This window comes from Pipistrellus kuhlii, unplaced genomic scaffold, assembly GCF_014108245.1.
Source record: "Pipistrellus kuhlii isolate mPipKuh1 unplaced genomic scaffold, mPipKuh1.p scaffold_m20_p_31, whole genome shotgun sequence".
NCBI classification, from domain to species: domain Eukaryota; kingdom Metazoa; phylum Chordata; class Mammalia; order Chiroptera; family Vespertilionidae; genus Pipistrellus; species Pipistrellus kuhlii.
In genome coordinates, this window is record NW_023425531.1 from 412,820 (window position 1) to 432,838 (window position 20,019).

At 47.4% G+C, this 20,019-nt stretch overlaps 2 protein-coding genes across 2 annotated transcripts in view; both read right to left on the reverse strand.

Moving 5' to 3' along the window:
• Window positions 1-19,713, reverse strand: part of THUMPD1 (THUMP domain containing 1) — a 36,715-nt gene extending 17,002 nt beyond the window's left edge. The window contains exon 1 of the mRNA XM_036460115.2: window positions 19,689-19,713. The gene's annotated coding sequence lies outside the window, so the exon portion shown is untranslated. The remainder of the gene's footprint in view (window positions 1-19,688) is intronic.
• Window positions 6,032-12,764, reverse strand: ERI2 (ERI1 exoribonuclease family member 2). Its single transcript, XM_036460110.2, has 8 exons — window positions 12,664-12,764; window positions 12,375-12,458; window positions 10,769-10,896; window positions 10,134-10,290; window positions 8,719-8,819; window positions 8,409-8,490; window positions 7,799-7,887; window positions 6,032-7,600 (listed from the first exon to the last, which is right to left on the reverse strand). The coding sequence occupies exons 2-8, from the start codon at window positions 12,436-12,438 to the stop codon at window positions 6,290-6,292; spliced, it is 1,932 nt and encodes a 643-aa protein (XP_036316003.2). The 5' UTR covers window positions 12,439-12,458; window positions 12,664-12,764; the 3' UTR covers window positions 6,032-6,289.
• Window positions 19,714-20,019: the final 306 nt, after the last annotated feature.

Below are 20,019 nucleotides of genomic sequence, written 5' to 3' on the forward strand. Positions count from 1 at the left end.
TTGACTCAGCCTACTTCCTTTCAGCATAAACAACAAATACAGTTACCAAGACCCTTAGTACCACAGTTCCCATCAGTATTGTCCTCACTGAAGTCCAGTTCCCCTCCTGCAGGCATCAGTTCTCCTCCTGGCCTGTAGTTGCCAAGATCAAGGCCATGCAGGAGCTAGGAGTCATGTAGTCAGGTCTGGGTGCCATCTACTTCAACAGCAGTGGGTGTGCTCAGGATAACAGTGTAGCATCCCTTTGAGTCCTTGGGCAGTGAATTTCTTTACCCACATTGAGTTCCGGGGCTACAGGGTCTGCGGTGGGCACTGGCAGTGCATCTGGAACAAGCAAACTAGAGCCTGTAAGGACTTGAGCAAGGGAATGGTTACCATACATGATCCCCTCCCAAAAAGGGGAAACTCGTCCCAGTAAGGGGTACACCTGGCCCTTCAGAGGGTGAAGGACAGGGGGTTGGTCCAATTTTCACCGATTCTAGGACACATTTAGTTAAACTCCTTTTCCAGAGTCTCACTTACATGTCCTAAGGCTAGAGCTATACTCTGAGATACCTTAGCTACCAAGGTGGGACTGTTATCTGATACTGGCAGCCCGAATCTAGGTATAATCTCCTGGAGTAATCTCTTGACTACTATAGAGGTAGTTTCCATTCTAATGGGGTATACTTCAATCTAATCTGAAGTGTCTACAGAAACTAGACCTTAATGCTGGTGGTTTAATCTCTGAAATCCACCTACCAATGCTCTCCTGGGGAAGTTCCTTGTGACCCAAATTCCCGGGGGGACCCCCTTACCTTGCTTAGCATTTACTGTGCACAGACAGTACTTCTAGCAACTCTGCCTCACAGAAGTTCAGAAGTCTTGGTGACACTTAAGTGGGTAATCTGGTGTCACTGGGCAACTCTGACCTAGAGCCTCTGGGACCAACAGTCTTGTCATCTGGAGGGTCCACCCATCATCTGGTCTGTCAGGGGTTTGCTTCTGTTCAGCCGATTCCTTCTGGCTGCAGTTGGTAACCCTCTTTTCTCTGTGGATGGCACAGTGTCTCCATCAAAGGGCCTGGATTAAGGCCAAAAATTCTGGAGCTGTGCCCAAATGGTGTGGTCCAGGGTGACTACCACTGCCCTTGCATATCAGGTCCCATCCTGAACGTAACTGCTCCCATCTGAGAACAGTATCTTGTCATCTGTTACCTCTGTTCAGTCATGAATGGGTTCTTCCATCATCATCTGGAAGCAGGCTGGCAGGGTTGATGGTCACAGTCTTGTGAAACCGGACACAGGGCTGGTCCAGGAGAAAAGCTTAGCTCCTGGCCCAGAGTCTGCTTATCTGCCTCCTTCACCAGCAATGCTGTGGTGGCCACTGCCTGGAAGCACGCTGGCCACCTTGCTGCCACAGGGTCCAGTCTCTTAGATAGGCAACAGGTCTCTTCCAGGGACCTAGAATCTGAGTGAGAACCCCTTTGGCAATGCCTCTTACCTCACTCATGTAGAGGTGGAAGGGCTTCACGACGTCTGGCAAGGCTAGGAAAGCTGCTGAGATGAGAGCCTTCTTTAGCTTCTCAAAGGCCCGTTGTTCCACCTTGGACCAGTTCAACAGCTGCATTCCCCCAGTACGTGTTCCTTCCGAGGACCAGTCCTTCTTGATGTCCAAAGAAAACAGGCAGTTTGTCCGGTGGCTTCCTGGGCTGATGTATGGGTCCTATTGGCTCTCTCAAGACTAAATACGCTGCCCCAGTGCCCATCAGGAAACTAACAGGCTTGCCTCTCCTAGCTAACCTGTCAGGACATTCTTTTTATAACTTTTATAAAAATCTTATCCTCCAAAAATACATAACCATGCCTCAGATTTTAAAGAAAAGGCAAGGGAGGAGGGAGCAGGTCCAGTACCTGTTCCCAGGCCTCCAGCTGCTTGAAATTTAAAATGCCACATTTTTCCTACAGATACAGATTTATCTGCATTTCTAAGCCCCCTTCTACTCCCTCCTGCAGAACATCGGTGAAAATTGTCCAAGCAGTCACGGGGGTTAAATTATACAAATAATTGTTTTAACACAATTCTAAATAAATTATAAACCTTTGTGATGAAGTCTACTTAAATCTATAAAGTAGACACACATGACTGAAACCAAAAATGATTCCCACTGTTTAAACAAAATACAAGATGCAGGTACAAGCCCAAATTCAAACTTACAATGCAAAGCAAAACAAAACAAAACAGATCAAATATAAAAGTTTCATGTTACATTAAACATTACTTCAGAAAAACTGACTTCAAAAAATACTGCATCACTGACTTAAAATAATATTTTTTTAAGTTTAAGCATTACATACTTTTTCATCTGACAAATGAGAATAAATCAATCCTTGAGATCTTTGATCATTACTGCTTATTCTTAACATATATAATACAGTTTAGCCTGCCATATTCTAGGCATTTAGTTACTGCAATTAACTTTTCCTAATTCAATTTATATTTTGAATTTTTAAAGCTGGCAAGTCAAATATATTTGGCAATTTTTAGATTAATAACATTACATTTCTAACACATCCTGCTTACTTAGGGTAAAGTTTCAGCAACAGATCTGGTCATACATTTTTTTCAGATCTCAAAATTTTTTTCTGAAGTTCAAACAAAGTACTGAATAATCTCTTTGCAGGAGAGCTGTCCTGCACTCTCTGGCCTCCCTGAGACCTCTCCGCACCAAAGGCAGTTTACTAAGATTCAAGACAATGTAAGAAAAAAGAATGAATTTTGTTCATAGGTCAATCACAATTCATACTTAAGTAGCTATATGACTCTGCTTAGCTGATACCAATGACAAAGACTAAACATTGTAAGCAAGGCCATCTGGGCATCTTCACCAAGGAATCACCTGCCACTCCCTGCAGATCACTGGAGTAGCATTCAAATGCAAATGAACACATTCTTTAGCTGAAGACTCTCTGTCATTCACATAAATTTGTCACCATTATCATCTAGTTTCCACCTCACAGCGGAATTTCAAAAGCTGCTTACAATGACTTGGGAAACTACTTTTAATTTATCTCCCAGTTATCTCCACCACTTTTAAAGCTCATTCTGTTCACAGAAAAGGGTTTTAAGCACAGCCCAAAACTATGCGCACTGTTTTGAACTGGCCTTATCCCTTTACTGAGCACAGAGATTCACCCTTGAGCTCTTCTCCCGTACCCAAGGCCTCCATGCCAGCACAGCGCCCCCCCCCCCCGGGCCCAGGTGTCCAGAGAGAGGCTGCTATTGCCGCCATCCCAGCCATGCTACTCAGGTGGCCCCTGAGGAGGAAGTGTGGGTCGCCTCAGCTGCTTCCCAGCTCCGCCTCCCCTTCTCCAGGCAGCCAGCAAATTAACCCAGGTGCCTGCCCCCTAAGCGAGGCCACCACTGCCCAGCCACACTCCAACGTGCAGACTGAGCCCCGAGGGAGCCCCCACTAGGACCCAACGCCACAAGGGGGCCCCGCACCACCACGTCGGCCACACTTCGTCGGCTCCATCCTGGGGCGCCATGTCGCCCACAGATACCAAACTCAGACCTGGGAAAGGTTTCCGCAGGTGAGGCAACGGCTCATGCCGCTCACCTCGTCCTGGGAGAGGCTTCCATTCATCTCCCCATACGAGGGTCTCTCTAGGGCCCTCCCAGGAGGTCAGAACGTCTTCTGATCCTCCTGCCCATGGTCCTATTGCACGTCTGCCAGACGTATTCGGGCACCAATTCCATGAGGGGTTTTACGTCCTTCCAGAGCTCGCACACAAAAACACAGACACACACACACTTTCCGCGGCCAGTCAGATTCTCCGGATCAGGGTCCCTCATGGTACTGGCTGGGGATCCCCGACGAGCCCCCATATGTTACACCCAGACTTTGTGATCCCCAAGGACCACCAGGGAGCCGAGTCCGATGCAATAAACAAAAGAGCCTGTACCATGCCAGCATGGGCTCTATCCCACTCATGCTGGCAGCATGGTGGAAGAGAGCGAATTTCGCCCAGTCCAGGGGTTTTACTCCGGTCAGTGGTGATGTCACTGCCTCGGCTAAACCTGATTGGTTGGGTGAGGGCTAGGGATAACTCCGTCCTGCAGGGCGGAGTCGGGAGCTCATCCTTGCCCCGCCCTGCCCTCTCAGTCTCTCTTTCTTCGGGCTACATTTCAGTTGCCCATATACTGCCCTCAGGCACCAGGACCTTAGAAATTAGCAAACAGATAAAAGTAAAAACACTATATAGTTTGAGCCCCAAGTATATATTTTTCAATTATGATTTACATTCAATATGATTTTGTAATTAGTTTCAGGTATACAGCATAGTGGTTACACCTAGCGTGGGCCCTGGCTGGGGTGTGTGCAGGAGGCAACCAATCGATGTGTTTCTCTCAAATCGCTTTTTCTGTCTTTCCTTCTCTCTTCCACTTTCTCTAAGAAATCAATGGAAAAATATCCTGGGGTAAGGATTAACACAAAACAAAACACACAAAAATGATTTAATAATTGTGAGAGTAGTGTTTCATTGTAAGGAACCAATGTACATGCCCTTGACCGGAATCCAACCCGGGACCTATCAGTCCGCAGGCCGACGCTCTATCCACTGAGCCAAACCGGTTTCGGCTGATCTTGTCCTCTTCTTATAAAGACACTAATCCCATGATGGGGTCTCACCCTCTGACCTCATCTAACCCTAATCACAGCAAAGAGCCCACCTCCAAATACTCTCGCATTGGGGGGGACACTGCATTCGGTTTGTAACAGAGGCATTGGTTGGATTTGAACCAAGAACCGTCTGGTTCCAGCCCCTTCTCCTGACTACTATGTGTGAATTTCTGAAGAAAATTCTGGGTCACCCAGTTACTCTCAGTGAAAGCAAAGGGCTAAGCCTTCTCACTAATCTCTTTTACCTGCATATTTCAAAGTAGTGCAGAAATGTCCCAGAGAACTTTCACAGTGGAGAATTCGCAGAAGAAACCAAGTGGGCCAGTACAATGAGGCACAAAAGTGCCATCAGAACCCTCGAGTTCAGGGGCTATGGTTCCCACGCTCCCATTGGCCCATGTTGCCTTCAGCCCTGGCTTGCAGCTCTAAGTACCAGACATGGTAATCATAGGGCTTCGAATATTGGACTTTGTGGGGTGGACCCTCCAGGCACCCAGCCTCCCTGCTTCTATGGAAATAACTTGATCATGTTTTCACTTACTTGGCTGAGAGCTCATAAAGAGACCAGGTCTAAGTACATTAGGGTTCAATTCTTATATTTTCCATAATCTGTGCCAATGTATGCAAATTAACCCGCCATCTTTGTTGGGTTAATTTGCATTTTTCTCTTTTATTAGTGTATCAATAGACTAGAGGCCCAGTGCATGAAATTTGTGCATGGGGGTGGGGGTGTATCCCTCAGCCTGGCCTGCACCCTCTCCAATCTGGACCCCCTAGGGGATGTCCAACTGTCAGTTTTGGCCCAATGGAATCAGGCCTAAACCAGCAGTAGGACTTCTCTCTCACAATCCAGGACTGCTGGCTCCTAACCACCTGCCCTCCTGCCTGATCAGCTTCTAGCCCCTTCTGTCTGCTAGCCTGATCATTCCCATAACCGCTCCCCTGCTGGACCAATGGCCCCCAAATGCCCTCCCCTGCTGGCCATCTTGTGATGACATGAGGCATCACGTAAGGGTGAGAGGACCACCTAGGCTCTTATTAGTATAGATAATAAAAGGCTAATATGCAAATTGTCCCCTCGGGAGTTTGATCACTCGCTATGATGTGCGCTGAGCAGCAGGGAGCGGCACAGAACACGGCAGACACCCAGTGGCAGCAGAGGGGCAGGAAGGGAGAGAGGGAAGGAAGAAGTGGGGAAGCCAGGAACCTGATGTGCCCTGATCATTGGCCTAAGGACCCTAATTGTGTACAAATTCCGTGCACTGGGCCTCTAGTATTTAATAAATGCACTTTACAAAATATTTCACTTGTGGTTCTTCAAAGTATGACAAATTTGGCAAATGCCAATATATAAATAAAACAGTGTAAGGCATTTTAAGATTTCCCATGTTTAGGAATTCAAGGAACCATCAGGATTCATACATGAATAAAAGACAGAAGTTAGATAGCTGGTGACTGAAATTAGAAGTCTGTGAAATTTGTTTCTCTATTTTCGGTGTGTGTGTGTGTGTGTGTAACAGTCCAAGTGCTCAGATAATGCTGTTCTTGTAACCTGTAGCCCTATATGCTTTTTTCTTTACACTGAAGTCACACTAAAGTAAAAACATAGTTTAGATATAAAGTTCATCAATTCCTCATTGAAGGTCTGAGTCTCAAAGAATTTTTAGTAGAAACATTTACCTTTTGGTCACAAACATGGCTTGTTTCTGGAGAACTAGAGTTGAGTGCCCCTGAGGAATGAGACCAAATCGTGATGTTGGCCCTCTCCTTTTTAAGTGTTTGTTCCCATTTGAAATAACCACAACGTTTTCTGTTTTCCTGGTGTTTCCCAATAGGGCAACAGTAGAAGACTTTCCCATGGTTGGGTCCATTGTTGGAAACAACGAGTCTCTTAGACCTCCGGCCACACTTGCATAACGGAGGTGTCACCTTCCCCCTCTTCCAAGGCTCCTGGAGGTTAACTGTGGGAGTGAGGGCAGAGAGGCGCCGAGAGCTCACGGGGGAGCCGTCATGTGACGTGGGCTTTTCTTCAAGAATGGTGAAGGGCTGCTTTGTAGGGAGGGGGAAGCCCGGGGGGCTGGGTGGACTCCTTCTAGGACCACCTGGAAGACATTCCCCCAGAACTGAAGGGTAAGACATACTGGCCTTAATACTGTTCAAACGTTTGCACTCAGGTAATTTAAAGTTAGAAACATCTGATAGTGGATCTTTGGCTTCTTTTACATTATAAATAGTAGTATGTGGACTCTTATACACAACGGACTTGGAGATCTCAGGTTTTTGAGGAGTCTCTTCTGTGCTTTCAAAGTTCTCATAATTTAGCAATTCCGACTCTTTTAGAACCACTAACCTTTCTCCAGACTTTAATGAAATAGCTAAGTTTGAGTCACTAACGAGAGGCATGTAATCTATATTTTGCTCAGGCTGAGATGCCGGCAGTAAAGCTACGTCCTCCCAGTCAGTCAACATAGGCAAACAGTCAATTGCAGAACTCGTCTCCACATCAGAAACATGATTGACAGACGGAATGGTAGTTGAAACAAGCACCAAACTGGAACCCATTGCCGAAGCCCCTGATCTGGAATTAAATCCGTGATGTTCGCCTTTTCTTTGCCTCTGCACAGGCGCACCGACGCCAGGGCGCTGCAGCTGCCCCAGAGAAGTAGAGGACTGAGGAGTGGAGAGAGAGAAACCGTTTCTGACGCTGCGAAGATCCACTTTTAAATTGCTCTTTGGTTGTAACTCATCTTGGTTTACTTTCATGGAATTCATACCAACAGACCTCACTTGAACGTTTTCATGATAAAGTATTATATTTTTAGGCTCCTTATCACATGTGCTGGGACCCTGACTGCTTCTGCTGCAGGCTGATGTTTCTTCAACTTGACTGGTATTCAAATTTCTGCCCAAAATGTTGGGATTCTTCTTAGTGGGAACCTATGATTCCACAAACAAATCCAAGAGCTTTAGCAACTGTGCATTCAGAATTTCTTTAGTACACATGATATGACAAAAAAAGAAAAATGCCATCAGTGACTGACATAAATTATTATGCTCATGACGTCTATGTTTCAACGACCCTACAATTACTTCTGAAATTTGCCATGAAAGAATAAAGGAGTTGGTGCCACCAACCTTGTTCAAGGACCTGGTAATTTTCATTAAGCAGCCATCCCTGATCATTTTCCAAGCAAGAAGTGCAGTGTTCCGAGAATCATCCAATCCTGAGGAAACAAACATCAAACACTATCACTAAAAAGAAATACAGCAACACCCACCACTTAAGTGGAAATGGGACTGTTAGTTTTATGACCTTCGACTGGTTTTGATTGGGATAAGTGGGCCTGCGGAGAGCTCCGGTCGCCTTGCCAACGGAAGACAGGGTCTCCCACATTTACCAGGAAGAGGGGACATTTGTCAGACAGTTCACAACAATGTGACCAAGACTCTGAGGGGCCATGGTTTGTGAGTTTTGCTTAGTTTCCCACTAGTCCATTGTATTATTTGGGCATTTGTTTAATTCCATTTGTTGGCTAATTCTTTTCATTCTTTTTTAGCAACTGGACAGCCACTAGATGGCAATCTTTATCTTACACACAAATGGTCATTTGTCTTAGAAATAATTTAAGTTGTATAGATTAGAAGGATATTCCTTATTAGTGACATCACAAAAAAAGAGATTCACATAAAAGACTTTATTAAAAAAATTACTTACATAATAAAATGATTTTCAGTTTATACTAACCAGAATGTTCCCGTCCCAGGAATTCGATCCCCACCTCCTGCAAGGCGCCCCTCAGTCCTTTTGGTTTTCTCCTATAGAAAACCTAATAAATAAATGGAGACGTGTAAGAAAATGATTATTATTTGGAAGACGGTAGTTCTAGATTTGAATTGCTTATTTTTGTTACGTTGTCTTTACAGGCTATAAGGAATGTATTGTATTTATGTGAATGTTTCAAAAGAAAATACTTTATTTGTAGAAATCCATACCTATGTGTGGAATAAAGTATAATCATTTTTCAAAAGAAGGAAAATGAAACTTTGACCCTTACCTTGTAAGTTACTCTGAGATCAATCCAAGAATTTAGGAACACAGGTTTAAACAGCTGTTTTCTTTTACACTCATACTCCAGGCAAACACCCAAGTCCCAGTCTGCATTAAGTATATTGAAAAAGAACAAAGCAATGATGCCCGCATTTTTTATGCTATCATCATTTATAAATAAAGTGCTGAAAAATGATATAAAATAGTAAAATTTAGAATCACATTTTATATATATAAAAGCCTAGTGACCAGAAAGGCGGAACAACCAGAACAACTGGAAGGACTGGTAGCTATGACGCTCACTGCAGCAGCCAACCAGCCCAATCCCCAATCAGCCTCCCCCACCGCAATCGAGGGCATGGCGGGCCAGCCAACCTCCCATGGCCTCTCTCCCTGCTGGTCTGACCTGATGGGCCCCACCCCAATGGGGTTGGTGGCCAGATCCCACCCGTGCACAAATTTGTGCACCAGGCCTCTAGTATGTGTGTATATATATGAGAATATTAATATAGTTAGTATATAATAGTAAGATTTAATATATTATAATAGTAATATAGTTGGTATATAATAGTAAGATTTAATTGCCTTGTTAATATCTAACAATTATTCACTTTACATAACTGTTAAGAAATTAAGATTGGTAACTATGCTTCAAAATGATTTATTACATATCCAATAAGACATACTGAATATTTCAGAAAGAGTAAGATGTGAAATTATAAGGCCTAAAGGCCTATATGGAGGTTATCTGCTTTTAACATTCTAAGAGAATATTCATGTAATAGAGAAACTAAACGTAGCAACCAGAAACCAAGTACACCTATTACAGCTAAGCAGCAACGACACACTACTGCTATCATTCTATTAATGGCAATGCTGTATCACAGGCATACAAAAGATCTACTTTAAATGGCCCGGTTTTTCGTTAATGTCAACATTAGTGTGAAATAAAAAGGTGCCAGGTTCGATTCCGGCCAAGAGTATATGCCTGGGTTGTGGGCTTGATCCCCAGTAGGGGACATGCAGGAGGCAGCTGATCAATCATTCTCGTTCATCACTGATGTTTCTCTCTTCCTCTCCCTTCCTCTCTAAAATCAATAAAAATATATTAAAAAAAAAAAAAAAAAAAAAAGCAAAGGATATGAGGTGAACAAGGACTCTTTTTATTCAAGATTGTATAAAATAGCATGATAAGAGATTTCACTAAATAATCTTTACCTGGATTCAGAGGAACAATCAAGATTCTTAAAGTTAAGGCTTAAAGTTTTTAGGCATTCAGAATGGTAATTTAAAAAATATGAATAAATTTACTTTTCTATTGGGACTTGGATTTCTTTCCTTGGCCCAGAGGTTAACAAGTATAATTCTTACCAGATAAATAGTTACATATTATGTAAGAGTGATGCTACAAACTTTTCTTACCTGACCAAGTAACAAATGCACACAATTTTACTTCTGAGGTAGGTAGATCTGAAACTCCAGTAGCAAAAGTAATTTTCTTCTGTTGCTGAATCTTCTGAATCCACTTACTGAACTGCGATAAGCAAATCTTCAGAGGGACCCCTTCATCAACTTGAGCCTGAACAATCACAAAACCTGAGTTCACAATCACACTTCACAATTACTGACCACATAGCGGGTAGTTAGCACTGTGGGGCATATGACAAAGAATTCACCTAGTGGAAATGTGTTGTAACACATGGGGAAGAGCTAATTTAATGATTAGAACTCTGAAAAGTAAGAAAATTCGGTTACCAATCTAAATTGCCCAGAAAATAATTATCTAGACCACCATAAAGTATGTACACAGATAATAATTTAATAAAATAAATAAATAAAATAATCTAGACCACCAGAAATTCAATGTATTTAATTTCCATAAAATAGATTTGATATTCGTTTTTACCACACTATTCTAATTCTAATCTAAGCTCCAAATGGTATATAGGTTTTATTTTCTTTTTGGAACTGACTTCTGAATTTTAATATTTGCATCATACCTGCTTGTTTATTGTCTGGGGGCTGGGCAGTAAGAAGGGAAGTGAGGACGGGCATACCTGCTTTATGCCTGTCAGCTCCATGCAAAAGTCAGAAAGAATTGGATGTTCCTGAGGCTGAACGTAAGCATGGAACTCAGATTCAATCTCTCCAGTAGATGTGCTCATCAACACTGCTGGAAATTCAACTACGTGAAAGAATCACCATTTGACACTTAATAAATTACTGTTTCAGTAAAAACATACTAAAATGACTAAAACACTGTGATGTAATGGTTATAAAGTTATGCCAAAGAATGTCAAAATATTAAAGTTGAGTATGTACTTAAAATTCAAATAAATTTTCTCCATTAAAAGCCATATGGAAGCTGAAGCCGGTTTGGCTCGGTCTGCAGACTGAAGGGTCCCAGGTTCGATTCCGGTCGGGGGCATATACATTGGTTGCAGGCACATCCCTGGTGGGGTGGTGTGCAGGAGGCAGCTGGCCGATGTTTCTCTCTCATCGACGTTTCTAACTATCTCTCTCCCTTCCTCTCTGCTAAAAATCAATTAAAAAAATATATATATATATTTAAAAGCCATATGGAAGTAAAAATGTACTTATTCCTTTTTGCAAAGGTTTTTTTTTCTTCCAGTTTCTACGCAATTTAGATTTTGAATGCAATCCTAAAACGATTATTTTTCCTAATTTTTAAAATGTCATTGGCTCACAGAATCACAGACTTCAGACACACAACTCTATCGGACACTGTCTGCATTGCATGTTCACCACCAGATCACTCTGACGCCCCCGAAAACATTCTGGATGGTGACACGTCCCGGCATTAGGGTTTTGCCCCCCCTTTTTGGGGGAAGTCGGGTTTACAGTAAATACTAGTTCCCAGCCGTCCTGTTCTTTCCCGCGGGCCTGTGTGCTGTGCACGCACACACTTTACACTGCCTGCTTGCACACAGGTGCACACTCACTGATCTCCATACACGTGCACTCACTGATCTCCACACGTGTGCACACTCACTGATCTCCACAGGTGCACACTCACTGATCTCCACAGGTGTACACTCACCGATCTCCACACATGTGCACTCACTGATCTCCACACACGTGCACTCACTGATCTCCATACACGTGCACACTCACTGATTTTCACCCACGTGCACTCACTGATCCATATGTGTGCACTCACTGATCTCCACACACGTGTACTCACTGATCTCCACACGTGCACACTCACTGATCTCCATATGTGTGCACACTCACTGATCTCCACATGTGCACACTCACCAATCTCCACACAAGTGCACTCACCAATCTCCACACATGCACACTCACTGATCTCCACACGTGCGCACTCACCGATCTCCACACATGCACACTCACTGATCTCCACATGTGCACACTCACCAATCTCCACACAAGTGCACTCACCAATCTCCACACATGCACACTCACCTATCTCCACACACGCGCACTCACCGATCTCCACACACGCGCACTCACCGATCTCCACACATGCACACTCACCTATCTCCATACACGCGCACTCACCGATCTCCACACACGCGCACTCACCAATCTCCACACATGCACACTCACTGATCTCCACACGTGCACACTCACCAATCTCCACACACGCGCACTCACTGATCTCCACACACGCGCACTCACTGATCTCCGGGCTCCAGGCGCGCTCCCCACCCGCCCAGCACGTGGCCTCGAAGTCCAGGACCATCAGGTAGGCGAAGGGCTGCTCTGCGAAGGCAAAGGGGGGTCCCCGTCACCGAAGGCAAAGGGGGGTCCCCTCCCCCGTCACCGAAGGCAAAGGAGGGGTCTCCCCCCACCCCCCGTCACCGAAGGCAAAGGGGGGTCCCCATCACCGAAGGCAAAGGAGGGGTCCCCTCCCCCGTCACCGAAGGCAAAGGGGAGTCCCGTCACCCGGGGACCAGCCGCTACTTACCGCGTCTGCCGCCCGCTGCCGTCCCGCCCGCAGCGCCCCGGGCCCGGGTCCGGATCAGCCCGAGCCGCCTGGAAGGATGGGGACCGGTGACCCTCCTGCCCCGCGGCCCCCGGCCCCGGAGCCCCCAGTGTCCCCAGCTCCCCGCCCCGCCCCGCCCTCCGGGTACCGCGCCAGGCTCTTGGTCGCCATTCCCGCTGCCGTCCTCCGCCGCCGGAAGTCCCCGCGTCCACTTCCGCCCGTCCCCGGCGGCGCCGCCTCCCAGCCCCGCCCCCGAGCCCCGCCCCCCTTTCCCCCCGCTCCCCGCGTCCCCCGTCCCCCCGCTCCCCGCGCCGCGCCCCCCGCCCCCGGCCCCCCGCTCCCCCGCCCCCCGTCCCCCTGCCCCCGAGCCCCCGCCCCCCAGGTCCCCGGCCCCGGCCCCAGGCCCCCCGCTCCCCCGCCCCCCGGCCCCCGCTCTCCGTCCCCCTGCCCCCGAGCCCCCGCCCCCCAGGTCCCCGGCCCCGCCCCCCGGCCCCCCGCTCCCCCGCCCCCCGGCCCCCTGCCCCCGAGCCCCCGCCCCCCAGGTCCCCGGCCCCGGCCCCCGGCCCCCGGCCTGCGAGGAAGGGCTGCGGGGAGGGGAGGCCCTGTGGCGGGGCGGGGCGTGGTGGCGGCCTGGGTGCCGTTACTTTAATCCTCCCGGGATGCGCTGTTAATGACCTGGAGGCGGGATCTGTCCACCCTCCCGCGGCCCAGCGGCGCCCGAACCCCGCAGCGGAGCGGTCCCCGCGGCCGCCGGGCGCCCGGGAGCAGCACGGGCCCCTCCCGTCTCCTCTCCTCACCGCCGCACGTCCGATGCCCGGGGCCCGGGGCCGTCCTCACCCAGTGAGCTGGTCAGCCGGGCCGGACTGCTCCTCTTCTCTGAGGCGCGGGAAGTGTTCTCCTTAAGCTTGCAGCTGTCTCTTCCTCCTCAGCAGGAACTCACGTTCGGTTACACTAGGGGTGTCGAACTCAATCAGAGAAGGGGCCAAAATCTAAAATCCAGCCTAAATCGCCGACCGAATGGTTTACTGAACAGTCATAAACGGTCATTGTGATGGAAACGCAGCGGAGTGCAGTGATGACAGCGCGGTGCGGGCCACATTGCAAGGCCTGGCGGGACGGATTTGGCCCGCGGGCTTTGTGTTTGACACATGTGGGTTACACTGTCTGGCGAGCAGGCTTTGATGCTGGAAAACCCCAGACTTGGCTGTTAGCCGCTCCTTGTCCTTGGACGTGACCGTCACCTGAGCGTTTCTCCGCACAGACCTCCTGGCTCACCGCCCCCGCCCGGCCGGGAGCCAGGTTCTCAGCCGCTGCAGGTTTGGCGGTGGATGTGCTCATTGCAAACAGGACCTAAGGCTCCCAAAGAGAGCTGGGAACTATTCACAACACGTGCACATGTCTACAGCCACGTCTGATAACGTCAAATATACAGAAATATGTAATTCATAGTACCAACTCGATCTTACTTATAAAAGTGTTTGCAATCTAGCCGAAACCGGTTTGGCTCAATGGATAGAGCATCGGCTTGGGGACTGAAAGGGTTCGATTCTGTTCAAGGGCATGTACCTTGGTTGCGGGCATATCCCCTATAGGGGATGTGCAAGAGGCAACTGATCGATGACTCTCTCTCATCGATGTTTCTAACTCTCTATCCCTCTCATTTCCTCTCTGTACAAAATCAATAAAATACATTTTAAAAAAAAGTGTTTGCAATCTAGACATAAAACATTTAAATTAATATTTAAATATGTAATTTCTGTCACATTAAATACGTATCCACATGTAATGAAAAACCATGAATTCCTCTCAGTAGCTCTACTTTCAATTAGATTCCACAGGGCTCATTCTGACTTCCTCCCTTTTCATGTTTGTAATTTCCTTCTCTGCAGAACCTAACTCCAGTATCTTCAGCACGCCCCACCCCACACCCTCCGCTTCGGCCTGGCTCAGCCATTACGCACATTATGCCAGGCACCCTGCTGCCCTCCCCTCCTCACACGGACACCTGGCCTGCTCAGCTGAATCCTGTGATGCCACTGGGATCCCTCGGCATTGATGTCTTCCTTCACCCTAAGCACTTTCTGACTTGATGCTAGGTCACTGCAAGTCCCTCCCCACTGCACGGATGCCCTCCTATACTGTTGAGGCTTTGATACCACATTGGTTTCCTGTGTGTATTGCATGCCTACCCAATCCTGGCCGTCTGCCCTGTAGGATGTCCTCTTCGCCCTTCTCAGGTTCTGACAGCCTTTGCTTGGCAACCGTATAAACCCATACCTCACTCAGTTCCACCTATCAATCCCACACATTTTTGGTTGATTTATATAAACTAGGGCCCCCAATTCATGCACCCTGAAAGGAACTGTGGGCCGTGAGGCTGTGGTGGGCACAGGGGCAGGTTTTGGCCCATCCTCCACATCCCCACCTGGCCCTTCCCACTGTGGTGAAGAGTGATTGGGGCAGCATCAACAGCGGGTGCCGGCAACAGCTGCTGCCCTGATCACCCCTCAGGAGCAGGGGGAGGTGGAGAAGTCCTTGGGCAATCAGGACTGGCAGCCCCTACTTGCACCTGCTGATGGCACCGAGCGATCAGGATCTGTGCTGGGCACTGGCAGCAGGTGTGAGCAGGACTGGCACCGGCAGAGGGTGTGAATGGTGGCTCCGGCACTGGCAGCGGGTACAAGTGGTGACTCTGGCACCAGCAGCAGGTGCAAGCACTGGGTAGGACCATGACGCTTGGGAGCAAAGATTTTTAGTAACCACCAGAGGCTTGTCCTGATATCAGCAACTAGGATCCCACCTTAGTCTGGTGCCCCTGCTCACCTACTCCACCGTTGGCCATGGCTGATGCCCGCCATGCTTCTCGCTCTGCTGCCTACGCCCACCATGTTCCAACACGCCCCCTGGTGGTCAGCACGTGTCAAAGTGACCAGCTTTTCAGTTGTTCCGCCTTTCAGTCTATTTGCATATTAACCTTTTATTACTTAGGACTAGAGGCTCGGTGCACAAAATTCGTGCATGACGGGGAGATCCCCTCAGCCAAGTCTGCATCCTCTCTAATCTGGGACCCCTCAGGGGATGTCTTACTGCTGGTTTAGGCCTGATCCCAGATTGGGCCTAAACTGGCAGTCAGACATCCCTCTCACAATCCAAGACCTCTGGCTCCTAACTGCTCACCTGCCTGCCTGCCTCATCGCCCCTAACCGCCCCCCTTTGTGGGCCTGGTCACACCCAACTTCCCCCCTCTGTCAACCTGGTTGCACCTTACTGGCGTTCCCCCCCCCCCCCCCCCCCCCGCCAGTCTGGTCATCCCCCAACTGCCCCTGCTGGCCTGGTTGCCCCCAACTGCCTCCTCTGCCGGCCTGGTCACCCTATGCAGCCTGCTGTTCAGTCATCTGGTCGTCTTTCATTAACCCCCCTGCCGGCCTGGTCGCCCCACACAGCCTGCTGTTTGGTCATCTATCTGGTTGTTTAGGTTGTGATGGCCCCTGGCTTTTTATATATTAGGATTGGTACATTCCTTTAGGAGTTAGTAATATTTTTCAGAATGTCACATATATATGACATCCTAAGAAAATAGATGTGAAAGTATATCTATGCAAGGACACTGATAATACTGTTTATAATTAAAAAAAAAAAAAAGAAACAAGTGTCATCAATAGGGATTTTTTTTCAGGTAAATTACAAGTTTTTAGGAAATTCAGAGAATGGACTATTAAAATTAAAAAGTCATGGGGAAAACAGCAGTAATAGCATCTGTTTATTAGGCACAAGCTTCAGTCTATTGTGCTTGCACTGCCTCACTGCTTTTTCCAATTTCATGAGGTAGAATTACAATAACTCTATAGTTGAAGAAACTGCATCTTAGGGAGGTTCAGGCATTTGTCCAGATAGTAAAAGTGGCGTTTGAACTCCAGTGTGTGAGTGAGTCCAGGGTGTGAGCGCCTCACCACTATACTGTGCTGCCTCTTCATTACAATGAAACTGGGAATTATCTCTTGAGTACAGGATAGGTGATGTTTATTTTCATTGATTGTCTTTCATCTATTTTACCTTTCTCTATTGTCTGACTCTTTAATAAGCAAAATATATATATATATATATTTATTTATATATATAAATATATATATATATATATATATATATATATATATATATAAATATATAATCTAAAGTGTCCCCTGAGGAGTTTGATCAGGAGTCAGGGAGTTTGATCACTTGCTATGATGTGTGCTGGCCACCGGGAGACAGTGCTGAACAAAGGAAAGCCCTGGCTGGCAGCTGGAAGCCCAGGAAGGAAGGCCCCAGCCAGCAGCCAGGCCTGGAGACCCTACCCATGCACGAGCTTCATGCACCTGGCCAGTAGCACTTTAATAACCGGAAGTGAGTGCAGAGCTCTTCAAAGGAAGGGTGGAGCGTCAGTGAATGCCCTGATATCCTAACAGGGGTCCTCAAACTTTTTAAAGTGGGGGCCAGATCACGGTCCCTCAGAGAGCTGGAGGGCCGGACTATATGAACTACTAATTCCTACTGTAACACCTCGGCTCCGCTCACTGCCCAAAAAACCTGGGGAGCCGGATCAGACTCCTCTGCAGGCCGCATGTGGCCCACGGGCCATAGTTTGAAGACGCCTGCCCTAGGATAAAGTCTAACTCCTTAGGTTAGACCATGTGATCTGTGGTGTGACTCCTGCTTTTCTCCTCTCATATCCCTACTGCTCTGCGGCATGCAATCTTGGCTCTGGCCAAACCAAACTATATGTTTAGATAAATGTTTCCTCCTAACTGGCTGATTTTATTTTTATCTCAGTGAAGTTGTCACTCAAACACTCTTAACCCTCAAGGTGATCTTATAAACCCATATTCGCCTCTTGGCTCCTAAACCTTTACTAGTGTTCCGGTGCATGGATTCGTGCACCTTGAAAGGAAATTAGAAGAAATATTTTAATATCACTATTCACCCTTTTTCTATAATAGTGTCAACCAAATTCACAATCAACAATGACAGAAACACACACGTGTGATTGGCACCATCAGAGCTTTATATGTTTTGCACATACTCAAGTCAGCTTAGCCTTTTGTAGATATAGAATAAACATGCTTAATTAGACTAGCTTTCTGATGTACCTGAACTTCTCTTTCAGGTAATTGTCTGCAACACAGCAATAAATATCAACAGGAAGCAGATTATTATTGCAGACCAGCAGGGAGAACAGGAGTAAAATATTTAACTGCAGCAGTGTTTTGACTATATTCTGCAAAGTGAAAAAACCTGAAGCCATTTTCAAGGTCCACCATTTCTTACTTCTTTTCAGTTGGGTCAAGTTTCTAAGCTTTCTAAATCTCCATTTCCTGGCTAATGAAAAGAAAATAGGATTCCATCGAGTCTCCTATCTACCTACTCCAGGTCTTCTATGAGGATCAAATGAGATGAGGCATGGGAAACGCTTCACAAACATTTGGTTAAAGTGTAAAATGTTTACACCTGGCTATAAAGCAAGTCATGTTTCTGGACTGAAGAAACTGGAAGGAGGCTAGTTGCTAGGGAGAGGAAGCTGGGTGTTGCTATAATAGATTGATCGCCTCCAACTGCCCTCCCTTGCAGACCTGATCCCTCTCAACTGCTCTCCCTTGCAGGCCTGGTCCCTCCCAACTGTCCTCCCCTCCTGACCATCTTGTGTCCACATAGGGGCAGGATCTTTGACCAAATGGGGGCAGCCATCTTGTGTGTTGGAGTGATGGTCAATCTGCATATTACTCTTTTATTAGATAGGATAATAGGAAAGGATATTTACAAGATGTAAAGTGATGATCTCCAGATGGGACCAGGATTAATTTTTAATTTATTGCTTATTAACCTTTCTACAAGTGAGCATATATCAATTTTTAAAAAACATTCTTTTAAAATGGCTTTCCAGAAGAAAACGTGTTCATCTCCTCACCGTCCATTCCTTTTGTTATGGGAAGCTGCTCAAGAACCACAGGAGAAACCCAAACCCGAGGCCGTGCACCCCCCCTCCCCCCGCCATGGGCTCCCCCGTAGCACAGGCTGCTCCCCCTGGGCCCTCCCATGGCATGGACACCCACTGTGCAGGGCAGGCAGGGATTTTGCTAAAGCCCTTAGCCAGCGCTGCTTTGGCGTAGGTTTGTTTGATATTATAATCTGATCCTGACACGTGCTCAGACGTTAGCATATAGTGTCATAGTCAATCCTATTGAAACATTGGGGTCTCTGTTTTCCCTCCTGCTTGTGGACATTATGTTCTTATTTCTTATGAATCCTAGGATCCCAACTCTGGAGAAAGCAGGACACAGAAATGAAAAATTAGTGGCAATACAAAAGGGCTTTACATGCACAGTTGAGGGTTGACATATACTGTGTTAATACAACTACAGTCTCCGCATGTAACCATGTCACAGCCAGCAAATGATGAGCTTGTGACCGCACACCACGTGGGGACTGCTCTGCTGTCATGTGCGGGCCGTGCCGCAGCGCACTGTTCGCTTGCGGTGACTGGTGAATGCAGTTACTTGACCTATTCGGTGCAAATTAATTAATTAATTAATTAATTAATTAATTAATTTAAATCAATCTTTATTGTTCATATTGTTACAAAGGTTCCTCATTTCTTCCCCCCTCCACCAGGTTCCCACCCCACCCTCCGCCCCCTCCCCAACCCCATTGTCCTCATTTATAGGTGTAGTTTATGTTCAATCTCTTCCTCCCTCCCTTTCCCCGATAGTAAATCCCTTTTCAGATAGTAAATCAGTTACTTAGCATTTTCTCATATCAATAATACCACCACATGCCCAATGATACATTTCACACAAAAGACATTTCCAAATAGGTCAACCAACCTCATCCAGGCCCCACCCAAGGCACTCACAGATCAACACCCCAGCCCTATACTAACTCAACACATCCAGATCTAAGCCTTCATCACTTGATTCAGCAGACCCTCAAGTTCCCACAAAAGTTTCCAGCCATGTCTGAGAGGCAGCCGTGGGGCAGGGGCAGGCGAGAAGCGAGCTGTTCCGGGCCTGGCTGCTTCGGGCCTGGCCTCTGTTGCTCTGGTTCGTTCCACAACCAGCTGCTCCGGGTCTAGTCACCGCCGCTCCTGACCTAGTTGCTCTGGACCTGGCTGCTGCTGCTCCGGGCCTGGCCGCACCCGACCCGGCTTCTCTCCGGGCCTGGCCGCATCCAGCCTGGCAGCCGCTGCTCCGGGCCTGGCCCCACCAGACCCGGCTGCTCCGGGCCTGGCAGTTCCCAGCCTGGCAACCGCTGCTCCGGGCCTGGCCGCACCAGACTTGGCTGTTCCGGGCCTGGCCGCTCTCAGCC

What these genes read in the sequence shown, in the direction of transcription:
- ERI2 (XM_036460110.2), bottom strand. Translation starts at nt 12,438, where the DNA reads ATGGTCCTGGACTTCGAGGCCACGTGCTGGGCGGGTGGGGAGCGCGCC. An exon ending in TGCATTTGTTACTTGGTCAG is followed by an intron (nt 8,820 to 10,133) that starts GTAAGAAAAGTT and finishes TACTTAATGCAG; the next exon opens with ACTGGGACTTGGGTGTTTGC. An exon ending in TTACCAGGTCCTTGAACAAG is followed by an intron (nt 7,601 to 7,798) that starts GTTGGTGGCACC and finishes GTGGAATCATAG; the next exon opens with GTTCCCACTAAGAAGAATCC.